The following is a 26,784-nucleotide window of genomic DNA, read 5'->3' as shown; positions in this document are numbered from 1 at the left end:
GTGTTCTTTCAGTAAGTTCTTTATCAAATAATTGGGATCCATCTGTGTTATTTCACTTTACTGTAAATGCCTTTTACATTTCCTCAGTAAACCAAATCTTTAGAATATCTTAAAACACATGTATTTGTTGAGCATCTAAATCCACTGATATGCTTCCTGCACATGTTGTCCAAAAGTTTAAAGTGAACAAAATAGTATTAAGTTCTAGCAAAGTCCTTTTAAAGGTTATAGGTAAAATAAAAATGGTAATACGTAACTAAACTTTCTCATAATTTAAAAGTCAAAATGTATTATAAATATCTTGTATATGACTATAATAATACAGTTTCTGTCTTCGACAAAGGTATCTCTTTTTTCCAAATAGTTTCATTGATTTTAGGCAGAAAAGTAGAACATGGATGTTATTCATTGTGGAATAAGGTTTCTAAGGCGTACCTGAAAGGTACCTCAAAATAATTGAACAATATCATAAACACTCGTCCATACAGAGGAAACACGTCCACCCCAACGTGAACTCTGCAGGCTGTGTAAAACAGAAATGTTTTGAACTGGGGTGTATACTATGTGCATTGTAAAATGTCAGTGTGCTATTGTCTCTGCCGAAAGTGTTTCCTTTGAGTTTAAATTTCGCTTTAATTTGGGGGGGGGGGGGATTTGTGTGCTAGTTGCCTCTTTCTATTGGCGTAGGAGCCACTATAAGAAGGTTAAAAAGTATTGTTGTATTATTACTTGGCCCTTGATTTAGGTCTCAAGATCATTCCTATTTTGTTTGTCATTTTGACAGTTTGACTGCATTAGCATTGTTATACAATAAATAGAACAGATTGACTCTGTTTTAGAGTAATTTGAAAATTGAAATTTTGTGTTTTAGCAAAATGTCTTCAATCACGTTAACAGCGACATGCATTCTTCGCGTTCTAGAACATTAAATCATCTAATTAAATGTTTCATTACTTTTAGATCAAGGGGGACACCCAAGATAAAGATGCCAAAGAACACACATTTAGTCTTGAAAAGGTAAGCTTGTCATGCATTCGCTCCGTGCCAGTTTGTGTCCCCCCGTGTGAGATTCGAAGTGGCATTTATAAACTCAGTTAAATTATTTCATGAGCGCATTTGATAGGATGAGCAACTCCTGATCTTGATAACTTCCATAGTTAGTTATTCAAGTAATTTTTTGTTTTTAAAACGTAAGAAGAGGACAACCACACAGAAATGAATTTACAACATATTTCCGATTTAATCTCATTACTGCCTGGGTACCTATGCAGTTTTGTGCAATGTGCTTCCAATGTTTGCACAGACCTCAAACAAACATTTGAGGGACACTTCCCTGACATTGTGCCTTGTGCTCCTGATGCACAAGGACATACTGAGTGCATACTCGTACTACACAAGTAATCAGCCTCGATTTGTATGGGAAGTGTATGGCCTCTAGCAGTTAAAGATTACATTTTGTTTTTAATATCCAGATACTTAAGGGCACAAATCACATATTCAAATTGAAGTTGCTATCTATTTCAGCTTGCAAGGACACGTAAAGTACACATTTTTTACTTCCATTTTAGGGCTCGCGCCCTGCATTGCACTGCGTAGCAGTGCTCGCAGCGCGAGCCCTGTAGTAGGTGAAAAACGGGGTTTCGAAGCTACCCTAGGAAACGCACACGCTCATGCGTGTGCTTTTCCTTTTGTGGGCAGCTATAGGCCTTTGCATACGTCTTTTTGTAAAAGACTGTACGCAATTGGCCAAAGGCGGTCGCATTGCTCCGCCCATGGCCTATTGGTGTCTTATTACGCGCGTGGTGCGCGTAATAGACCCCAAGAGGCCATGTGGGCACGTGTGTCGCTGTGGCGCGCGAGCGCGCACCACTTGCGCGCATTTCTTTCATTGCCGCTTATTGAGGCCGCACATAGACCTTGAGAACGAAGCTGCTTCAGCATACCTTCCTGCATTCAGGTTAAATGCATAGCTTTAGAGGGAAGAGTTCAGAGGGCGGCGCTGGCTTTCCTTTTAATTGTCTGCTCTCACTTCGTGTCCACTTGATTACCAGTTTCACGCTGGATGTGATACGTGAATTACTTGGTTTCTTTCCTGTTTTATATTTTGATTTAATCTCGGGTCTCAAGTGGCTCTTGTGCTCACGCCTGAAGCTTGGCTGAAATGCTCTTTATTTCTAACACAGCCCGTGCTGTTAAGCCCTTTGACGAGTTTCTCATTTGTTGCGCAAGGGTTAAATCCTGGGACTGTACAGAATATATGTATTTACTTTTTGCATTTTTGTGCCGCCGCACTTGCCAATCACATTCTTGCGCCCTCCCCTCTGTCGCTAAGACTTGCCCCATGTCTTGGCAGCAGCATGAATGCCAGCAGTTCAAGAGGAGATTGTTTGCCCGTGACCTCGCCGCACACAATATACAAGAAACACAGCCCCCCCTCCGCACGTCGCAGGCCTCAAGCCCCAGTCAGTGACCTGCCTCCAAAGGAGTGAAACGCACACTCAGGAGCGGGGGTCATGGGAGGAGGCCCCGGTTAGTCAACCCATAACGGTGGTCGGTGAGGGCCAAGCACCCTCGCTCTCTCAGGGTAGGCGTGTCAAGGCAACATCAGTTCTTCAAGAATGACCAGTGGAATTGGGACAACATCCGCGACAGTAAGTGCTTTCTGACTGCATGTTTCAATGTACAGATATTGTGTAGAATAGGGAATTTACTTACTTTTTATTTCTATTTTATAATAATACATTTGATATTTGCTAGAAAGTATTTCATAAAACACTGCTGCTGTGGAGGCCCTGGGTGGATCAGCAGGTAACTGGTTAGACACCAGCTGAGGTCTGCAGTGCATACCACTATTTGTCATTTCTGTAGTCGACTTTGTTAAAAGAGGTTCATGAGTATAAACATTTCCCCGCTAACTCGGCTTCGCAGTTGTTGAAGTCTACTTCTGACTCTGTAGTTGGATGACGCCTGTGGTCAGCTAACGTCTGAGATAACCTGCCTGTCCATCATCATCATCATTTGTGTCCAGGTGAAGATAACCCTAGAGATCTGGGTTTCAGACAGCTGTGGGAGTTATTACACCATTAGCCCTTGTGGGGTTCTGGTCTGTTCACTTCTGTATGCCTTTTGTTTTGACGCCCTGTATCATAGACAAGTGTGCTGCTGAGACGCAGTTCCTTTCAGAAGCAGTACAACTTTGCTACACGAAATAGCACACTCATTTTGGGTGTGGAAGTTCCAACGCAAGGATGTCATTTAGGGGTCGCAGATGCAACCCCCAGCACTGCCTTTACGAACCCTAGCCTCAGAGGTGGCAAAATCAGTGCAAGGAACCCAGTGGTAACTCGTCCTTAATACATCAGTTTGGGCTCTACTCTGTTTGGTTTCTGTAAATATTTTATTTTACTAATTGTGAATAATATATTCACTAAGTGTATATGAATATTTTATTATTCACTAAAACAATTGAGTACAAATAGCTGGAATAAAACCTTCAATGGCATCTAAAGTAAGTAAAAATGTTTTTAATGTATGCTGTGGACGTGCCTGCAGATGAGCGTATTTTAATGAGAGAGTGTGTTTATAAGCTTGTAATGTGTGTGTATGTGTAAGCGTGTGAGTGAAAGTGAAGGTCAGAGGATATGTGATGTCACTTCCGTTACTCCAGGCATTTTGGTTAAATTATGCCTATGGTTTCAGCAAATGTTATCATATTACTTTTCCCAGAATGTATTACCTGCACATTTCGATGGATTTTTAGTGCATATTTTATCCCGTTGTTGACTCCTTAACACCCATGTTACACCTGATGAATAGTTGCATTTTAGTTTGAATGTTTTTCTGTAATGGTCTGATGCCGCTAGTCTTCACATCTTTTTTTAAAAGAGTGATCTAGTTGTTGGAAAGGTAACAACCAATTCAGGATATCCTCGGAGACTTACAAAATGGGGATTTCTGAATAGAGACATTTTCCAGAAGTGATTTAATCTGTAAAATTCAACGCTCATTCCTCCATCGGCGGTACGTTGGTCTATCGCCCTCCTGGCCACGTGGGTAATTTTGTACAAGCCCTAGAAGAGTTAATAGTCCCTCGGATCTTACGCCATTCCCGGTATCTCCTCCTGGGGGACTTTAATATTCATGTTGACTGTTCGGACCTGCCAGAGGCAGTTCGCCTTACAGAAGCTCTTTCTATGGCCCAGTTAAGACAATGGGTGGATGCTCCAACCCATCTAGGAGGACATATCTTGGATCTGGTATGCTCAAATTTCGACATTACTATGGCCCAACCTGAGCCAGTAATCTGGTCGGACCATAAGCTTGTCAGATTTTCCTGGCCTCTTTTGACTTCTGTTGCCCTGAGCCAGTAATCTGGTCGGACCATAAGCTTGTCAGATTTTCCTGGCCTCTTTTGACTTCTGTTGCGGCTCAACCCCAAACTGCCCACACACAGAAGATTAATTTGAATACCCTCTCTGAGAGACTTGATGCGTCTCGTCCTCTGCTTCCCCCTGATATTGAGGCTGCTGCCAGCGCATTTAATTCATGGATGGAATGCGCGACTGCTGCATCAACTAATAGCAGCCGGGTTTGCAGGCTCCGTTCTACCCCCTCCAAACCTTGGTTCTCCCATGCCCTCCGCGACCTCAAATCAGGCTGCAAAAAACTTGAGAGGGCGTGGAGACAAGCTTATCTCCCCGAGGCAAAAAAAGATCTGCGGGCTGCACAAAAAAAGTATTATGCAGCCATTAGATCTGCCAAGCGTAGCTATTTTACAGGACGTATTAACAAAGCGAACAACAACAGTAAGGAAATCTTTACTATTGTAAAAAGCTTTACATCTCCCTGTGCCTCTCAACCTATGTTACCTGCATCAAAGGAATGGTGTGAAGAACTATCTGAGTTCTTCATTGAAAAAATTGTTAAAATCCAGGAGGACCTGCAAAAGGTTTGTAATGGCTCCACATTACCTTTAACTACCCTGCTTCCCTCAATGCCCCCACGCACTGAGCAGCTGGCTGAATTCACCCTCCAATTAAATTCTGATATCAGCTCTACTATTGCTGCTTTAAAATCAGGATCTCCTTCTGACCCGTGCCCGGCTAGAGTATTTGCGGGCTTAGCAGAAACAGTGGGAAATGAAGTTACCCAGCTTATTAACCTCTCACTCCTTACGGCTACTGTCCCCGCTTGTTGGAAGCAAGCAAAATTGCTCCCATTGCTTAAAAAAAATGGTCTAGACCCGACCACGCCGTCCAATTTTCGGCCTATATCTCTGCTCACAGCTCTTGCAAAAATCTGTGAAAAGACCGTCTTCAAGCAGCTGGATAAATTTGTCGAATCAACAGAGGCTCTACATCCAGCTCAGTCTGGCTTTAGGGCCACTTATAGCACCGAGACGGCCTTAGTTGAAATCTCGGAGGCCATTCGGGAGTGTCTTGACGAGGGTGGCAGAGCGGCTCTGATTTTATTGGACCTCTCTGCTGCCTTCGATACGGTGCCTCACTCCCTCCTACTCGCCAGACTAGCTGATATTGGTGTTACCGGCCCTGCACTTGATTGGCTAACTTAATTCTTAGATAACCGCACACAACAAATTTGGCTGCCTCCTTTTGCCTCAACCCCTAAATTACTTTCTACAGGCGTTCCCCAGGGGTCCATCCTAAGTCCTCTACTTTTTAATGTTTATCTCACCCCTTTGATTTACCTTGCTGAACAGTTGGGTGCAAAAATTATGGCATACGCCGACGACACGCAGCTTTTGTTTACCTGGCCCAGAGGTAATTTAGATACGTCGGTGGCCCAACATTGTTTGTCCTCTGTCTTTCAATGGTTAGCACGTGCCCAGCTGAAATGCAACGAAAGTAAATCTGAGATCTTGTTGTATGGCTCTTTCCCTGAGGACTTTAATGAGCGTCTCTGGCCTGCTGACCTACCCCCTCCAAAAGCCACATCTGGCCCAGTAAAAAACCTAGGAGTCTGGTTCAGTAAGAACCTTAAGTTTGAGGATCACATTAAGAAACTCACGGGGGTCTGTTTTGCCACCCTAAAAACTCTACGTAGGTTCTTCCCTCTCCTGCCGAAAGAAGCTAAAGAGACCGTTATTCGCGCCTTGATTCTCTCTAGGTTGGATTACGCGAATGGACTGTTTGGCGGATTACCAGCATACCTGATTCACCGCCTCCAGGTCATTCAGAACGCTGCTGCCAGGCTCTTATTCAATGTTCCTAGGCGTTCCAGTGCACACCCCCTGCTGTGTGCTCTCCATTGGCTTCCTGTTGCCCTCAGGATTCAGTTCAAAATCCTAGTGATGGCCTACCGAGCGATTCATCAAACTGGCCCTATCTACTTGTGGAAAAGGTTCCGTTTGTATGTCCCTAATCGCCTCTTGCGATCGGCCAACCTGTGCCAAATGTCCGTTCCCAAATTCAAATATTGCAGACTTGGCGGCCAATCTATTTCGGTAAGAGCAGCAAAATCCTGGAACACCCTTCCCTTTCACCTAAAAACTGCTTCGACTCTCAATGTTTTTAAGACAGGACTAAAAACTCACCTTTTTAATACAATAGTTTAAACTGTTTTTCTTATGTTCAGTTATTAGTCACTAGTCCTCTCCCAAACTGTTCTGCCTTCAGCGCGCCAGGATACTATTTTTTTAGTAATAGAGCGCGATATAAAAGCCTTTAATAATAATAATAATAATAATAAATAATAATAATAAATGCAGATTTGTCCCTCTGTTTCCTGCTGTCTTATGCGATTTGATTTGTTTGTGATTTGCTGTCTAAAAACACCCTGGCTCTAGCCAAAGAGCTTCTGAGAGTGAGGTGCAAGGTTTTTTTAAAAGGGGACTTTTTTCTGCTTGCTATTTCTACACACTTTTTAAAATGCTATTAGATTATTCTATTACATCATGACTTTTGCGAAGGTCTTCTGTGTTGGGCACCCAATGTTTTGACGTGAAGATAGTACTGGGAGAAGTACATGTATATTCAATTTATAACATCACAGTTGGAAGTTTACGGAGATGTTTGCACATCCAAACTGATACTTCCAGTCTCAATTGCGCTGTAAATAAAGTGCATCTATTTTCACCAAGATCAAAGTAGTCCGATTTGTTGTCATAGATCTGGAAAAGCAACTCTAAGCGGAGGTAATATTGGTGATGATTGCAGAAGTTCAGCCACCTTCCCATTTTGTAGTTGTTCTTAAAAGGTCTGTTATGGCAGCTAGTTTTTTTGGACAGTGCAGCACGCTTTAGCAATATGTGCCTTTCTTTTTGTCTCCGTAAATCGTGCTCTTTTATTTTTAAAGTGCCCACCTCGCCCCACTCCAGCAAAAGGCACGGTTAGGCAAACTCTATTTTAAATATGTTATGCTTTTCGAAAGCAGCGTGGCAATGCCAGCATGCTGCTTTGCTTACTAAAAGCCTAAAATATTGAACAATTACAGTTTGGTGAGTCGCACCTTTCTTTTCTTCAGCATCGCTCGTCAAACTTTGTATGTGTATTCTGCAGGCCCCTAGTGATGAGATAGAAGCTTCACTATGCACACTTTCACTTTTATTTCCCAAGTAGACCTTCACCCCTGCGCTTCAGCATTTGTTAAAGTTTGACCGCCTTCTTGTAAAATTCCCTGCTCTTGCATTAAAGTTTGCAGAGACACCCACATAGAGGGCATATATCTCCCCAATTCAAGGTGGCTGCTAGACTAACTAGAGTGAACATAGGCTACTTGCTTGTAGTTTCAGTACCTGTTGCCCGAAATACGTCATTGCTTTTCCGGCGTGTTTCCTCTTTGACATTTTGGGCACTCATTAAATGCAGATTGAAGTGCTCACTGTAGTACTAGTTTTGTCGTTTCCCCACGCCCCGGTGTTCCCAGCCAGACCGGCCCACACCACCCTCGGCCGCCACTCTGCAGGAGGCCCTAGGAAGCAGCGGGCGCATTATCAAAAAACATGTGCAGAAGGAACGCACGTCCCCCAACTGTCAGAGATGTTGCAAGTTCCCTCAGTAGTGGGATTGTGGAGGGCAACTTGTGAATAGCATTTTACTCACTACTGTGTATGGTGTGATGCCAGTATTTGACATAGTCAGTTGCCTTGGCTATTACTATTATTAATGCAATACCTGGTGCTGTTGTTGTGCCTATCTGCACCTCTGCTGAAGCCGCTGTAGTGCCTGCCGGTGTCCACTGCGCTGTCCCTGTTGTTGTCAGCTGCCGCAGTGTCTGCCGGTGTCCTCTCCGCTGTCCCTGTTGTTATCAGCTGCTGCAGTGTCTGCCGGTGACGAGATTGATGAAAAAAGATATTGACGAACTTGAAGACTGTAAAAGAAGAGGGAGCCTAAAAATATTCGGTATTCCAAAGGGCTCAGAGGTCTTATCAACCTCATGCATCTCTTTCCTCGAAATCTGGCTACCTCAGATCACTGGCTTGAAATTTGACATGAACTTCGAATTGGAGAGGGTCAATAGGGTCCCTACCTTCAAACCACCCAGCAGGAACACCACAAGACCAATAGTCTCCAAGCCACTTAGATTCAACATGCTGAAGCAATACTGTCATATATGCGCAAGAACAACCACATCAACTAGAATGGCTGCAAGAGTCACATTTCGCAAGACTACTCCAAAACAACAGTTGAAACCAGGAAGGGATTACTGGCTTTGAGACAGCCTGAAAGAAATGGCACTACAGTTCTCTTTTCCAGTTCCGGCAAGATTTAAAATCGTAGTGAAAGGCAAGTTCCACACGTTTAATAATCCCAAAGACTCGTTGACCTATTTAGATGAGATCCCCTACCACGAAATCAAATTTTCTAAAGTTGTTTCTGACAAAAATAAATTGTGATTTGCCTCTGGCCTCCTGGATGACTTTTATGCCTTTCTGACCTTGAACATTCTTTGTCACGCCAATTCAGTACATAACCTAGAGGAGTACCTTCCATATTTACTGTTATGTATTTGTTTAGCAGCATAACTTTACCTGATAGTATTTCATAATTGTTTCACCTGGTTGCGTTCACAGATTCTGGGCTATGTGTAACTCGAAATGCTATTACTGAGATAACGTTTTCTTGTAGTGCTGTGACCATGTTTAATATCCTTCTGAACCAGATCTTGCACTTGTACCTCTGTATTAGAAGACACCTTGTTTGTCTAACCACATAACATTGCCTGTTCGTATATTTCATAATTGTTTCACCTGGATGTGATTACAAAATACTATACTTTGTAGAAATCTCACTCACTACTCACTGTTATGATTAAGCTGTGGTTTCCTTGAATTGCTTGGACCATGTTTAAGATCATTTTGAAATGTAGCTTATGCTTGCTCCTCCGCACTATGTGATACTGTTAGCGGCTAACGCTTATTTCCCATACCATATTGGGATGATGAGCTTCTGATGTCAAACATTTGATGGTTTTCTTGTTCTTTATTATACATTGAGAGTAATGCTTTGTTATGCATTGGTATAGTCCCTCTCATTTTATTATGCCTAGTTTGGGGTAAGCCGGTTACCATAGGTACATTCTTCTTTTTTTTTTCTCTCTGCTTGAGGATGGACGCTCTCCTTCGTCGCTTCCTCTATGCCGATATTGTTGTAGATGGTGCGAGGGAGCTGGACAAGGGGGCTAAGGGATGGGTTTTTTGTTTTTGACATGTTTTTTCTTTTTTTTTGTTGCATATTTAAGTCTCATGTATGTACAAGAGTAGGAAGCCTTATCGATAACGTCTCCTTGCTCAATGTTTCAAGCTTAACTGGCGGTGCCAAAGAAACATACGCCTGTTACCTTTGCATGAATCTTTGTATTTCCTCATATTCTAGAGCCTGTTTACTTACTCCTAAGTGTTACATGCACTTCCTAAATTCAACCAGTGGTAGTAGTTGCCATTTGAACCAAATTTACACGATTTCACCACACAATGCCCTGTGTCATCATTACTCAAACCACAGATATAACTGACCAACCCTTACAGACAATCTTAACATTGTCTCACTACATGTCAAAGGACTAAACCAACCAGTAAAGCGACTCAAAATTATAGACTTGCTCTTTAAATCCAAGGTGGATATCACTCTCCTTCAGAAAATGAGAGTAAGTGACGAAGAAGCCAATAGCTTTAAGAATAATTGGATTTCTGAAGTACACTGTTCCACTGTAGTCCACAAAAAAGGCATTATTACAGTGACCTCCAAACGATCCGACATTAAACTTGAATGTTGCTCTTCCAATGAGGATGGCAGATGGATCATCGCTACACAACAAAAGGGGGACTCGCTCTTACACGTTTTGAATATATATGGCCCTAATAATGGTGATGCCTCATTCCGGAACAAAATGTCTGATAACATTGGTTGGTTGCCTTTCTATGACCTTATTATTGTAGGTGGAGATTCCAATCTACTACTTAACACGGTCCTAGATCATCAGTCTTCCTTTAACTGTCACCCACCAAAGGCCCACAAAATCTTAGAAAAACTCTGCACCAAATATAACCTTGAGGATACATGGAGAGTACAACACTCTAACTCCAGGGATTACAACTTTTATTCGCCACCACATAACTCCTACTATAGTCTCATCTCTGGTACTCATATACAACTAATAGATCAGCCAAATATATCACTGAGAATACTCTCTGAGCACTAATTGTACTGTATTGTAATTGCTTTTATATAGCGCTTACTACCCCTGACGAGGCGTCAAAGCGCTTTTTCAGCGGGTAGCACGCTACTCCAGGACCCATAGAGGATTAGTGTTGAATTAGTATAGTGAAACATGCAAGTACACTTTAAGTGGTGGATAGGTTAGTCAGTTATTTGGATTTGGAATGATAGCTGAAGGATAGAGCAGGACAAAGGTTTAAAGGATTAGTGGTGAATTAATATGGTGAAATATGAGGTAATTTCAATGGTGGATATTAGTCTGTTACTTGGAGTGAGAAGGATAGCGTAGGGATAAAAGGGGAAGAAAGATTTGCATTCAAATAGCACGTGTTACCCCTGATGGGTGTTGAAGCGCTTTTCTGGGAAGTAGCATGCCACTCCGGAACCCATAAAGGATTAGTGTTAAAAATGAGTATAGTATAAATATGAAGTAATTTGAGTAGTAGATATGTTATTCAGTTATTTGGGCAGTATATTAGAATAGTTGAATATGGAATTTGAGAAGTGAACATGTTAGTCTGTTAATTTTGATTGAAAAGGATAGTGGAGGGGTAAAAGAGTGAAGGATAATTTTTTTTAGGTCTTAGCAGTAGGAAGAGGCTTTTGGATGAGTAAAAAGGAGTTTCGGGGTGGAGGAGTCAGAGGGGAGAGTTTAGAAAGGTTTTTTAGGGGATCAGTATAGTAAAAAGAGGTGTCAGATGATGCAAGGAGGGGGTAGAGCAGGAGAGAGTCTAGAAAGAGGGTTATTTTGGAGATCATAGTAGTGGAATGGGGTTTGAGATAAATGAGAGAGTGGATGCAGAGGATATATTGATAGATGTATAGGATGAGAGATAGGGTAGTGCATTGGAAGGAGTAGTAGAAAGATGTTTGAGATGAGTTAGTAGGTTGGGATAGAAGATATATTGAGCCAAGTATAGGCTGAGAAATAGGGTAGTGCATTGGAAATGCTAAATTAGTAGAAAGTGATAAATATATAGATCCATAAGTACATTGAAAGTATATAGATACATAAAGGGAGTAAGTATATTTAGATTAAATATATTGATAGAGGCACAGGATGAGAAATAGGGTAGTGCATTGGATATGCTTTTTCAGGAGAAAAGTAACAGACACACAGATCCAAGTACATGGAAGGTACATAGACGCACAATGCTCTGTTTGTGGAAGTGGATGGTGTGGGCTGGGTATTGCTAAATGAGAAAAAGGGCAGCATTTCTGGTCCTAGTCTGTTTCAATACACTCCTCAACTGCACCGACACGTAAGCACCCACTAGGACTTGACATTTTAATAATGATATTTTGACTGACCAAGACAACTTAAAGAAAATTGAAGACCTTATTTCAAATGATATAATAGACAACTGCTCACCTGACATAAATATACATACATTTTGGGATGCTATTAAGTCAACACTAAGAGGTATCCTAATAGATAGGAAGGTGAATATTAATAAAACAAACAGCGTTTTATTACTGCAGCTTGAAGAAGAAATTAAAGTACTTGAAATGACACACGTTAAGACTCTATATAAAAATACCCTTTCCTTACTCACAAAAATAAGAGTACAAGAAAATTCTGAGAAAAAAAGCTGGTGTGCGGATTAACAAGTTTAAAGGTCTCCAACCTTGTAAGGCTAATAAGGCAGGTAAAATGCTGGCCTCGAATATAAACAGAACCAAGCCTACAGCAACCCTCAGAAAATCCTAGACACCTTTAGACCATGTTAGCAAGAGCTATATTCTGATGTTAAAATAAATAATTCTTAATTTAACGACTAAGCAAATTATATATCCCCTGATTATTGTAAGAAGATAAAGCGTCCTTATGCAGACCAATTTCCTCACTCGAAATTACTGATGCGATTAATACGCCAAAAGAAAATAAAGCCCCCTGCCTTGACGGCTTAGCTGCCAAATTTTATTAGACATTTTCCCAGTCACTTCAACCTGTCATGTTAGACGTATTTAATCATTTTGCGACCTCTGGTATTATTAATGGTACTACATCGGAATCGAACATTATACTGATCCCAAAAGTCGGTAAAGATACATTGCAGGCAAACTATAGGCCCATTTCATTCATAAATTTGGTCTTAAGCTCTATGCCAAAATACTTCCTAAGCATCTAAATGCCTTTTTACCAAAACTGTTTAGCAGCCGCAGCCTGTGCAGGTAAGAGCGGTGGAGCCAGTTGGGGGTGGATTTCGATGGGAGACGATGAGGGGAAATTAAATCAATAATTAATTTCCGATTGTCATCGTACGTTAAAATACCCAACTAGACGGCCCCACTGCTCTTACTTGCACGGGCCGCTGCTGCTGTTTAGTAATACACAAGTGGGATTCCTAAAAAACAGAATGGCTAATGATACTGCCTGCCTCTTATGCAGTGTTCTAGAAAGGGCAAAAACATCCCCTTTGGTTTCCGTGCACTAGCACTAGACGCTGAGAAAGCATTTGATATAGTTTCATGGACCTTTCTTGAAGCATCCCATGATTCAATCTTGGTGAGGGATTTATACGAATGATCAAGGCCTTATATAGTAACCCAAGTGCCCATATCTCCACTATTCGCTTCCTGCCCCAACCACTCAAATTAAACAAGAATTTGCAATGCAATAGGTCTTACAAGTTTGAGCTATTGGCTTTGCAAAGGATAGAGTTTGTTAGGATATTTTTTGAAAAAATAAATAAACTAGCAGTAGCATGAGTAATAAAAGAAAATCCACGAAGCAAGGAAAGGGTGCAGTACCATAGGCTGTTACAAGGTGTCTCTGTAGAGTTGTAAGGGGACCGGTTTCTGCCACATAAGTTACTGCACCCTTAATGCAATTATGCTGAGCATACATTTCCATTTGACCATACTACTTGGGAGTGGGTTTGGGAGGTGTGCCTAAAAGGCTGCATGGCATGGCGCGCTAGTTTCAAAAACATAATATTAAGAAATACAGTTGGGTGAGCATCGCAAAATAAAAGAAAAGCGTGCAGCCACCATTGTTGAAAATAAAGTGCAGCGTCCTACGCTGCATAAAAAAAATATAATATATAAAAAAGTTGGGTGATTCCCGGGATAAGAAAAGAAAGGCGCGCACCGCAATTGTTCAAGATCAGACACGGCATGCCGCCCTGCTTAAAAAAGATTGGTGAGTTGTACATAAGGAACATAAAAAGGCGCACTGCTGCCATTGTTAAAGCTGAAACGTGATGTGACGCACTGCTTAAAGAAAACATACAAACAAATTGTATAGACGCCGGCCGTGGAGTGGGAAGGGGAGGAAGCGTCTTTAGAAGATAAAGCATGACATCCATGATTGAGCACACGCTCAGCCAGGAAAGCACATGGACTCTGCTTACCGGAAGCGAGGGGGCGTGTTGTGCATGCAACAGCAGCTCGGAAATACTAATTAACAAAGTAGTGCTCACAAACTGTAAATAACAAATCTTGTGTAACAACACATATAACCAAGACAGACCTTATGGGAGGGGACTACTAAAGAAATTAACCAATGAAAAAGAAAATAAAAATGGGCGAAGCTTAAAGCCCATATTCTAATTACAAGATGTCTCAAAGAGACAGTACAAGCGCTGCCTAGGTGAGACCTAAAAAAGGAACCAGACCGGGCTGTCCACTTTCACTTTTCCTCTTCCTGCTAGCCCTTGAGCCTCTCCTCCTGCACATTAAAAGTAACTAATATAGCGGCTATCAGCTTCCAAGGGGAAAAAAGTAAAATTAACTGCCTATGCTTGTAGGAAGGTGGAATCTGACTGCATGGTTACCCCCACTTTTTTCTGGTGTTTTGCTGGTTTTCGACCTAGTTTGACTGGGATCCTGCTAATCAGAACCCCAGTCTATCTGCTTTCCCCCAAAATTGGTTTTCTGTGTACTTCAGGTACACTCCAGATTGGATTCTGGGGTACCCATATAAGTCCTTATTCTATGGTATACTAAATACACAGGGCATAGGTACCCCAGAGGCCTCTCAGGTGCTGCAGCATGTATTGTGCCACCCCTGAGAGACCACTCAAATTAAAACCACAGGTCTGCTACTGCAACCTGTGTAAGGTGGTGCATGCACCCCTTACTTAGATATAGGCTCTCTATATCTACCTTATATCACTACACATATAAACCTATCAGTCACCCCTATTGCTGGCCTTATCAATCCTGAAGGCAGGGTGCGAAGTTTTATGTGAGAGGGTGCCCATGCATGACCAGAGCCCCTCTGCAGCCTTCGGAATCTATTCTATGGGGTTGTTCTGTGATGCAGCCATACCATATACTCTTAAGTGCATTATAACCTTGCGATGAATGCTAACTTTAAAACGGCTGCACAGAAACCTGTTGCGTTTGGCGTCAAACACCTTGGAATCATACCTCCACACCAGTAACTGGTGTGGTAGGTATGACTCCACCCTCCTAAAGGGAGAAATATGACCACACCGGTACACCCGGTTTCAGCTTTCTCGACCCTTAGCATCACAAGATGGATGCTGCCTGCCACAGACACGAGTCTGCCCTCCGGCTGCTGGACGAAACTGCGGCAGGGGAAGGCTGGACAATAGGTTTCCTGTCACAGGGAGGTGTAACCACATCCCAGGCAGGCTTTAGTGTATTGGGGCTGGGTGGGTGCACTCTGAGAGTGCTTTGATGTCTGCATGGGGGCACATTTGGTGTCCCTGTGCTTAGTCCAGCTCAAACCGGTTGCAGAAGCCATTTGCTCCTGCAATGGCAGGAAACTGGACAAAGGACATGGGTGTAGCCACCCCTCTGTCCCGACCCCCCCATAGGGGGGTCCCCAGAATTTGTCCCACCCCTTCCTTGTGTATAAAGTAGGAACCCCTGGCTACAGGACTTTGGATTTACCTGGACGAAACTCTGCTACAGAAACCAAGTACTTTGACTATCTACACTGCGTTGGATGACTGAAGAATCTCCTTTGGAGTATAGGAGTTACTTCCCTGCTAAGCAGGTACCAAAGCCGCATCTGACCGGTTCGCAACTCCAAAGCTCCTGAGGACTCCAAAGACTTTTGCAACACAGGAGGTGGGTTTCCAAGTGTCGCCAAGATCGACTATTGTGCTCAGCAAACCTCAGACCCGTATCCCTCGAGGGGACTGTGCAACCCGAACCCTTGGCACTGTGTCCATTTGCAGTAGCATCTGCTTTCCGGCGACCCCTGAAGCTGTGCTTTGGGCTACTTGTAGTCCAGACCCCGAGCAGTGATTCCACCAGAGATTATCAGCCTACACTCCACGGGTGTTCCGTGGGCTAGTATTTAGTGATTCCTCTCGAGGTCCCTTCGCGATTCCTGGTCCGTTGGCCTGTGGGTCCATGTAAAGGCAACTCTAACTTTCAGTGGGCTTACCTTGTTGCTCCAGACGTGCCCTGACTCTCCTTCGCTTGGGGAGGCCCCCAGACCTTGCTGGTCCTCACCAAAGCACCTTTTCTCTGAGCGGTGGGTTGCAGTTGCCATGACTTGTTGGTGTTCAATCCGGACATTGACCCCCCCCCCCCCCCCCCCGCCAGCACTCGACATCGTGGGACAGCTCGCATGCAGACTTTGTTCGTCCTCAACGTCTCCTGGTCCCCGTGGCTGCAGAGTCAAGCTTCACCTCTTCTCACCTGATTCACCCAACATTGGTTGGCATTCGTCTACCGAGCCCCTGGTCACTGGCTAGTGACCCAGACTTTGTCTGGCCTTGGAACCTTCTAAGTTTAAAAGGGTTTGCTCAAAGTCCTCTCCTAAGTGTCTTTAAACTTTAAAATTCCAACCTCGACTTTCCCATAGAGTTGTACAGAGCTTGCAGCTGTGTTCTCACACTGCACGCGCCCGCCGTGAGTCCCCTGTGTCACTACCTTGGGTGGTTCATTGGGGTCCCAGCGATTTTACGTTCTCTAAGCACTGTGTCTAGTCAAGTCGTGGTTGTTATACCACATTCTTAGTGTATGGTTTGGTCTCCCGTGGGGCCCACTGTGTATTGTGCTATTTCATGTCGTTCTAGTGATTTAGTATTGTGTGCCTTGTTCTCTAATCTCATAAAGAGATTAGTAGAGCGTGTTTAGTAATAAATACATATATTTTATATATTCCTTGTGTGGTTCTCCTTTCATTTGTTCATTCAGGAGGTTATAGACTGGTAAAACAAGCTGCTTTACATTCCTTCGAGACTTAGCCTGAAGGCTGCTCTCCACAGCTACCACTAGGATAGCTTTCTTTAAAGGTTGTATTTAACGTAATCCTCAATAAGTGTTGTTTGGAATGGTACAAGGTGCCCACTATAACTAGTGGTCAGCATATACCAGCCCAACTTCTCACCATGCTGACAATATCCTAATCCTCACGGACATCCCCACCCCATCCATATATGCTCGCATGGAAACAATTGAGCGTATTCCAAAGTCTCAGGCTACAAACTAAAAAGAGATATGTCAGAAGTTAAATCCCATTACACACTAGGAACAAAGGACCTCTTGCGGGATTCAGGCCTTATTTAGCAACCTAATTACATTAGGTACTTGGGCATCGAAGTTGGCTGTGACTTAATCGATACTTTAAAAGACAATGAGCAAATAACTCGGCTAAAGATCAAAGAACTATTAGACAGTTGGACTCCAGCATTGAAACCATAAAAATGATGGGCACCTCGATAATTTATTTCTTAATACGCTCCCCCTACTGCTTTCCGATTACTTTCACCAGTACTCTACACCTGGAAATTACTCTCCCATGTGGTTGGAAGTTGAAACGTCGCTCCTGGATGACCTTGCAACCTAACTCACTTTCTCCTGCAAAAATCAAAAAAAGTTCACATATATAAATAAGAATACTAGAAATGCCTTACTGACCGTTGACAGTAAGCTTCCTTCAAAGATGAAGTCCTCCAATCTAGCTTCTCTTTGGCACAATTCAAACATCACATACGGAAGTGGGACCCTTCATTGGGGCTCAAAGGTCAACAAAGATATATACTTCCCTTGACAGCTAGGCTCCATATTCCCCCGCCCCAACCATCTCAAACCTACAGACACAATATCAATTAGATGACTGAGAATTTTAAAATTCCCTCAAAATCAAGATGTCTATCACTAGGTCTAAGTCCCACCACAGAGACCCATTCCTACCCAACTCTAATTTCGGAACTCCATAAAATATGTCACTAGGGGCCAGATGTAGGTGGCCAAATACCGGTCGGTAACGGCCAATTTTGGCCGTTACCGACTGGTATTTGGAGTTTTAGGTGTAGGGGGCTTAAATTTTACAGAATCGGTAAATTTACTGATTCTGTAAATCTAGATGTAGGTGGCACTGAAAACAGTGCCACAGGCCCTTAAAAATTCGTTATTTACCACTAAATAATATTTCGTGATAAATAACGAATTCCCGTGTACATGCACATCTGTGCATGTACACCTGTGCCATGTGGCACACATACATGCCCTAAGGGCATGTATGTGTGTCACATGGCACACAAGCCAGAATCAGGGGTGCTACAGGGTGTCAAAGTGACACCCTGTCCCCCTTGACAATTCGGTAATTTTACTGAATCTGTATTTACCGATTCGGTAATTGACATGGATTCCTATGGGCCTCAAGGCCTATAGAAATCAATGGCAATTACCGAATCGGTAAATACTGATTCACTAATTACCGAATCATACCGATTTGGTAAAAATTACCGATTAATTTTTTTCCTACATCTCATTTACCGAATCTAGAATACAGAATCGGTAAAATTCTGTATTCTAGAGTCGGTAAATGAGATTTACCTACATCGGGCCCTAGGTCTCCAAACTGGTTCAACATAACATATCGAACACAAACAAGAAAATAATGATATACTGGGACTCCAACTCCTCCATTCCCACGTCCGAACCTGAGTAACGTGCCATTTGGAAATCGATTACCTCACACAAAGTAATGCCCGTTTTTGCCAAGACAAAATATTTGCTAATACACAAAGTCTATTGGACTCCTTCCTGTCTACACACCTTGACATTTCTAGACAACCCTACAAGTTGGAACTGTAAGGAAGAAACCGGCGACCTTGCCAATCTGCTTTTTCACTGTAAACCAGTCTTTCTTTGACAACATCTTTTCTCTTTTATCTATATGATCTTTAACATATGCCCCAAGAGAGAATTGTCCTTTCTTATCAAAGGTTTCCTTAACCCTAACATTAAATGCCATTGTTGTAAGCAAGACAACATAGATGGCAGGAGTAGTATTAAAAGGATTTATTTCATAAATAAATCAGGATAAGAAAACCCACAAGAAAAGGCTAGGAAGAGCGATGCTGTCGTGTCCAGGTAACGGAACAGAATGACACAACAGCAAACCTCAATCATAGAATACAGAACATTATACATGTCATGAAGGAACATTATACATGTCATGAAGGAATAAAATAAAGGTACAGATACAACATCTCCTTTCCATAAACAAAAGAAGAAAAGCAAATGAAAGTAAAAACATTAATATAAATAATAATCTTTAAACCTAGAAGGAATAACAATATTTCTTTTTCCACTATTCTGATTAGAATCAGAATTAGTTTTAGAAGTTTCTTCTAACAAACCTTCCGCACAACCATCAGAATCAATCAAATTGTTCTCACCCTTTTCCTTACTAATACAAGATTGATAACTAGTCTCACTAACATGTGAATCATGTAGTGATTGTTCTACAACATCTGAATCTTGTAATGGAGTTTGTTCTACAACATCCGAATCATGTGATGGTTGTGCTACATTCAAGAAGTCTTTATAACACAAAAAAGAGGAATTGTCCAAAAGGCCTTTACCATCAACTTTTTTTTAAAATAATGTCTTTTTGAAAAGGTTCAATCTTAATAATAGCACTTTTGTTCCACCATCCTTTGTTTTTAATCATAACAGATGAATTAGAAGCTCTAACGACCTGTTGAGGCAAAGAATACTTAGATTCACCTTTAACAACTTTTTTGGGTTTTTTGATAATCACCCAATCACCGGTTGCAAACTCACAGTTATTTAGTGGAGAAATTGTATTACCCAACTTGTATTTTTTCTCAAAGTTATCTCTAACACATTCATCAATAGAACTCGCAGTAGTAAGCCCATCTAATTTTTTTAAGGAAGACAAGTTTTTATCAAATACTGGTTTGATTATATCATTTGCATCTCTTCCCTTCAACAAGAAAAAAGGGGTAAAACCAGTAATTGAATGTGGAGTGTTCAAATAACTCCAAGCCTTTTGTTTTATATGTTTCCTTACATCCATACCTGATGATAAGGCTGTTTGTATACCTTCCTTGAAAAATGTATTCGCTCTCTCGACCAGTCCATTTGCAGCTGGAAAATACAAAGGACTTTTAATATGCTTTATATCATGCTTACTTAAAAAATCAACCATTTTTTTTAATACAAAATGTGTACCATTATCGGACACTAATTTCTTAGGAAATCCTTCAACATTAAAAATTCTTTATAGAAAGTTAATTACAACATCTGTACTTGGGAATTTCACGAAATCATATGAAACCCATTTTGAATAATAGTCAGTCAAAACTATTAAATATTTCATATCTTCACCCAAGATATTATATGGTCCTGAAAAATCTATTGCTAATTTTTCCCATGCTTGTTCAGGCAATAAATTAGTAGAAGTAACAGTTTTTTTACTTTTCCAATGCTTGTCAGACAGAAGGCATTCAGGACATTGGTTAACAAATTGATCAACAAAAGAATCCATGCTTGGCCACCAATAAAATGTTCCCAATATTTTCTTAGTACCAGACATACCTGGGTGTCCAGAATGCGCTCTTTCTACAAGACCTTCTTTCAAAACATTGGGTGGAACAAAAAGTCCACATCTTGTTATAAATCCATTCTCCAGACTTAACTCAGAAGACACTTGTTGAAAAGGTACCAAATCCTTACTAAGATTTCTTAAAGGATGCCATCCTTTTCTGATGTATTCTTTGATTTTTAACAAAATTACATCCTTCTTGTAACCATCCAACCAATCATTTTCTGTAAAACAACCCAAAGAATTTTCACAAGCATCTAAAGCGGAAACAACAACGCATTCATCATCATAGATGTCTGAAACACCAGTTTGATTGACAAGAGGAATTCTAGACAAACAGTCCGCCCTAAAATTTGCTCCTCCAGAGATGTGTTTAACTTCGAAATTATATTCCTGTAATTTCGAAATTATCCTTACTAATCTCGAAGTTGCTTGGCCAGTTCCATTTCCATTCATCAAGAATATAAGTGGCTTATGATCTGTAAATAGATCAAAACGAGTTCCCCATAAGTAACTCCTGAACTTTTCTACTGCCCATGAGCAGGCTAAAGCTTCACGCTCTATGGTGCTGTAATTAGATTCAGCTGTAGTTAAAGTTCTTGAAATAAAGGCAATAGTATTCTCTTTACCCTTCACAAATTGTGTTAATACACCACCGAGACCTACACAACTCGCATCTACAGTGACAATACACTTGACACCACAAGAAAAAGGTTTTAAAGCTGGATCATTCTTGATCATTTCTTTCACTTTTTTAAATGCTTCTTCATGAATCAAAGACCATTCATACTTTTCATTCTTTCTGGTTAAACATCTGAGTGGTTCAACCACAAATGCATATCCATGCACAAAACGTGCATAGTACTCACTAAGTCCTAAAAAGGATCTTAGTGAGTCCTTATCAACAGGAGCTGGTGCAAGCATAATTGAATCAATAAGGTTCTGTTTTGGTTTAATGCCTTCCTTAGTAATTGAGTGCCCTAAATATTCCAATTCTTGAACCAAAAAATTGCACTTTTCTTTAGATACAGTCATCCCTCTCTTGCTCAAGATGCTTAACACTTTTTCCAGAATTTTATTATGCTCATCCACTCCATTACCAAAAATGAGAATGTCATCTTGAAATGCCTGCACCCCTTTGATGTCTCCAAATAACGAGTCCATTAGCTTCTGAAATACACTAGCTGCAGAAGCTAATCCAAAAGGGAGTCTCGTATATTTGAAGGCACCAAAGGGAGTAACAAACGTGGTAAGATCCTGTGACCTTTCTGACAAAACAGCCTGATGGTAGGCTGACTTTAAGTCAATTAGCGAGAAATGTGTAGAATTTCCTATTGCCATCAGCATCTCTTGAATCAAAGGCAAAGGGTGGCAATCCACCAAAATGTTTTTATTCAGAGAGCGCAAATCAGCACACATGCGCAACTTACCATTTTTGCGCTTAGCTAAAACTACGGCTGAAACCCACTCAGATGAATTCGTAGGTTTAATTACTCCATCTTTACACAGGCTATCCAAATGTTCTTTTAACTCTTCTCTGACACTTAATGGTACATTTCTGACCTTATGTATCACAGGTAACGCATTTTTTTTAATTTAATGTCATGCTCAACACCTTTCACACAACCAATTCTGTCCTCGAATATTTCTTTATATTTACTAAGAATAGAATCCAAATCATTTGAATTCTTATTTTCTTTGCAAACATCTATTGAAGCAATTGGAATGTCACCAAGAATAATGGGTGTATCACTACCAGGTTTTAACATGATACCCATTTTTCCTAAATCACTCCAACCAATTATATCTCTCCCTTTCTTTACAACATAAACCTTAGTTGTTATTTCCCTTCCTAGTAACTCTACAAGACCAGTAAAGTATCCTAAAATGTTAATGTAATGTCCACCAATAGCTTTTGGATTAACATCAGCAACCAAAAGCTTGCTTGGAAAAGAATAATTAGCATAAGTCATTTCATCTAAAATGGTTATTGGCGATCCAGAATCTGCCATTACTTCCAATTTGACACCTTCAATAATTGCTTCACCTAAAGGTGCTTTAAACGTAATTTCAGAATCAATCAAATTTACATTAATGACAAGATTACTAATTTCATCCTCCATGTCATCTAATGCATTTACACTAGTTTGTGAAACATTCCTATTCTTCAAAATAGTTTTGCATGCACTTTCAAGATGTCCAATTTTTTTAACATTTTGCACATCTTTTTCACTGTGCAGGACAATTTGGATTATTTCCGATGTGAGTCTTAGAACCACAACGATAACATATTAGATTCTTATTTACAGAAATGGATCCTTTATCTTTTCTATAGTCTTGTACTCTTGTTTTATTGGTTACTGAACATACTGCTTCAGAATTATTAGTCCCTGTTATAACCTTAGTTGACACTGAAGACCTCTCAATTCCGATTGCAATGTCAATGACCTCACTTAAAGTTGGATTCCTGCATGCTAGAAGACGTTCTTGTACTTTTTTTGAAAAGCAATGAAACACCAATTGGTCTCTTAAATAAATATCAAGCATGTCACCAAAGTCGCACTTTGAAGCTAAGATGCGTAAATTCGAAACATAGTCTTCAATACTTTCCTCCGCCAACTGTTATCTTTTATTAAAACCATGCCTCTCTACCATAATGTTAGGCTGTTCATGAAATCTTTTTTCCAACCTTTTAACTGCTTCTGTGTATGAACTGTCCAGGTGGTGGTTCACTTTCAGGTATGTTGTCAAAAATTTCCCTTCCTGCATCACCTAAAAGTCCATATAAAACAGCCTTTTTCCTTTCCTTAGAATAATCTTTACCATCTATTGCAATGAGATTGCTTTCAAAAGATTTATGCCATTGTTCCCACTTTACTGGCGGTTTACCTGAATTCTGTAGAAAAGGATTTATTTGGTAAGGTTGAATTTGATAAGCCATTTTATATTATATTTATTATTTTGGCTTATTTGAAAAAGAACTCTCTTTTTTTTTTTTAATAAATGTTTACTCTTATTAATAAATGTTTGTTTTCTTTTATGAAACAAAAGCTTCAAAAATATTCACCTTCCATTCCGATTTTTAAATATATTAAATTACCAGCAACGATCTTTTTCATTCATAAAATATCTGTTCGATCCTTTCAAAATGCAGCTTCTTGCGATGTTTTCCACTAAATACAAATGGCCGCTGCGTGGGGTCACGTCTATTGACCTTGCGTGATGACGATTGCTCAGCGCATAGACACGCTCTGGTGATGACTAGTCTTCAGCGCATAAACACACTCTGTTTTACTCGTGCATTCAGCTCTGCGCAACACCAATACTTGCTGAGAACAGTCACGCGCTTCCTTCTCAAGCTGCAGTCACGCGATGTACTGGAACACGGGGTCAATTTCAAATCGCGCAGTCAACCTCCTTCTGACATCCGATGTATACAAATTAGGTAAAGCAATCTTACCCAAATTATGTTGTCGATGTCTGTAGAAGTTGTTCTTCTACTTTTTTTTTTTTTTTTTTTTTTAAATCTTCAAAAACAAAAGCCTTACTTTATTCTTGGTGGGTTATAATTAAACTCAACTGCCAAATTAAAAAAAAAAAAAGTTCATAAAATATTATTCTGATCCCAATCCATCGTCGCCATATTTATGTTGTAAGCAAGACAACATAGATGGCAGGAGTAGTATTAAAAGGATTTATTTCATAAATAAATCAGGATAGGAAAACCCACAAGAAAAGGCTAGGAAGAGCGATGCTGTCATGTCCAGGTAACGGAACAGAATGACACGACAGCAAACCTCAATCATAGAATACAGAACATTATACATGTCTTGAAGGAACATTATACATGTCATGAAGGAATAAATTAAAGGTACAGATACAACAGCCATGCTGATCCCCTACTACTTGATCTTTTGCTAATGGCTGCAATTACGTCACTTACCTCTAATTGCAGCCTGGCTAAACTGAGGTTCGCACATTAGAGGGGATGATAACGTTGCTCTCCAACATTCGCCCTGTAAATCGCAAATTAACCTCATTTGAAAATCCATAGATGACTTTTTTTGGTGTCCGCAAACCCCCTTGAACTGATGCTCCTTCCTTTGACATTTGGACCCGACATGACTGAATTTATTACCAGCAGAAACATATATAGCACGTACAGTTTGAACTCGAAGCTCTGCTCTTTTACCCCTGATTTTTTTTATTTCATGTAAACTAAACTTATGAAAGAATCAACATCATTGTAGGTAACATTGGACTTTTTCCTCTCAATGACTTGTTTTTCGCTTACCTACTGTACAATTATAATTTCCCTGTTGTTATTTTCGTAGGAACTAAAAGATTTTAAACAAAAAAAAAAGTCTGCCACAATATTACCAGCAGCAGAAATAGCAATGATTGCAAACTTAATAATAATAATAATAATTCCACATTTTTTAAAGTGCAAACTTATCACCCCTAAGGGTATCCTGGAACTGGAGCGCCGTCGAGAGATTTAGTGAGCTATTGCCCAGAGTCTCATGACGCTGCGCTGCCGCGGTGTCTGGGATCGAACCGTGAGCCCGTTCTCCGGAGTCAGCCGTTCTGGCCTTTGCGCAGCACCTCTCCCTGAGTGCAGACCTCAATTACCCAGTTACTGGATATATTTTACTTGCTATCTTGGACTTAAACGTGCTTATGGAAAATATGCCCTCACCACTACAGTTAACTGTAATATTCAATGCCGAATTGTCCTATGTCAAGTATGAGCAGGGTGTCCAAGCCTGTTGCTTTAATTTGCGTTCTGTTAAAATTATGAATTATAAATATTTTTAAGCATCAGCTTACAGTGGAGAAAACAAGATTGGGCAACCAGCATTCTGCAGTTAAGTCTGCATATTTAGTATCTTTAGGAATAGTCTCTTGATGCAGGTTAGTGTCTTTTCCTCCTGGCCCTTGCCCAATTTACTGGTTGTGCTTCATGTTGGGAATTTTGTGCTTCCAGTCTCTCTAAAAGCAGAACAACAGTGACAAAGGCTAAGAGCAACACTGCTGGACATGCTATTTCCCCAATCACCCAACAAACTGCATGTTCAGAATCGTGTTGTGCTGTTTCAAAGTCTAAAATAACTTGCATACAGGTGGCCTGCAATTGCACACACAATCTAAACATGATACAGTGGAATACTGACCACAGTAATTAGTAGTGAGTGTATCTGTTATTCTGCTACGTGAGTCTTCCTGACTTGAAGTGGTATGCCCAGACGTAGGCACCAACTTGCTGTGCCATTGACCCTACTTGCTTCTCACTGAAGAGGCCTAACAAGACTGAAACGGTTGCTTGCTTTATTATTCAGAGGGGACTTCGACCTGGCAGTTTGGTCTGGATCATCTCTTGTGGTGTTGTGTAATTCCTACTAATCTGCAGGATCTGCTCATTTTTTGGACAACATAAACTAGGGGCTTGGTGTCCAGGCTGACTCCAGACACCCCCTACAGGATATGTTGGCCTATGGACCAGCTAGCTCTCAGTACCATCGTAATCTCCCCTAACCTATCAGGTAGCGAATGGTTTCTGGCAACCACTGAACATGACAACCCTGACCCCTCCGGGATCATGGAAACAGTACAGAACTTTTCGCTCAGTCACTCGTGCTCACTTCTCTTAGAAATATACATAGAATACACAGTGGGGCGTTTTCAATAATATTTATTGAACTAGCGTAATTCTTGCATAAAATACGTGTGCTGCAATGATTATTCGGAAGAATCAGATCAACTTCATTACAAGCACCAAAAGCGTCAATAGTAGATATAGTTCCACCATGGTGCTAAAACAAAGCATATATGCATGCATATAACACAAGGCAGTAATTAAGGGTACTCCTATGATGCGAACCCTACTCTAAGTGTACCTAGTGTGTGTGTAGGTGTAAAGCCACAACCCCACCACCTGATGGGATACAGTAAAGGACCATGTCTTGTTCATGAACTGGACACCCTCATGAGTTGTCGGACCGCTGGGTGGTGATTTCTCAGCATGCAAGGACCTCAGTGTCCGTGAAAGTGCCCCCTCTACTAATCTATCGGGATGGAGGCTCATCTTTTATATTTGAAAGCAGCCTCGCGGTGTGCGCATAGATTAGCAAAGTTATGGATATGTAGATAGCCCTGTTGCCTCGTTGACGAAGATAGTGATGACATTTGTAAATAGTGCAAAAACAAGACCTTGTATATGATGTTCAGGGCATTGTGATAATGTTGTCCAAAGCTAGATGTGTAAACAAGTTCCAACATTGTTGTGCACTCAAATCTGTGCAAAAGGTCACACTTGAA

The 26,784-nt window shown here is 41.0% G+C and overlaps 1 protein-coding gene across 1 annotated transcript in view; it reads left to right on the top strand.

Moving 5' to 3' along the window:
* Positions 1-26,784, top strand: part of FSAF1 (40S small subunit processome assembly factor 1) — a 138,534-nt gene that overhangs the window by 53,687 nt on the left and 58,063 nt on the right. Inside the window, exon 3 of the mRNA XM_086927132.1 lies at positions 961-1,017. Coding sequence (XP_086783258.1) covers positions 961-1,017 — 57 coding nt within the window. The remainder of the gene's footprint in view (positions 1-960; positions 1,018-26,784) is intronic.

The sequence above is a fragment of the Lissotriton vulgaris genome, chromosome 6 (genome assembly GCF_964263255.1).
Source record: "Lissotriton vulgaris chromosome 6, aLisVul1.2, whole genome shotgun sequence".
Classification (NCBI taxonomy): domain Eukaryota; kingdom Metazoa; phylum Chordata; class Amphibia; order Caudata; family Salamandridae; genus Lissotriton; species Lissotriton vulgaris.
This window is presented reverse-complemented; position numbering and strand designations above follow the sequence as displayed.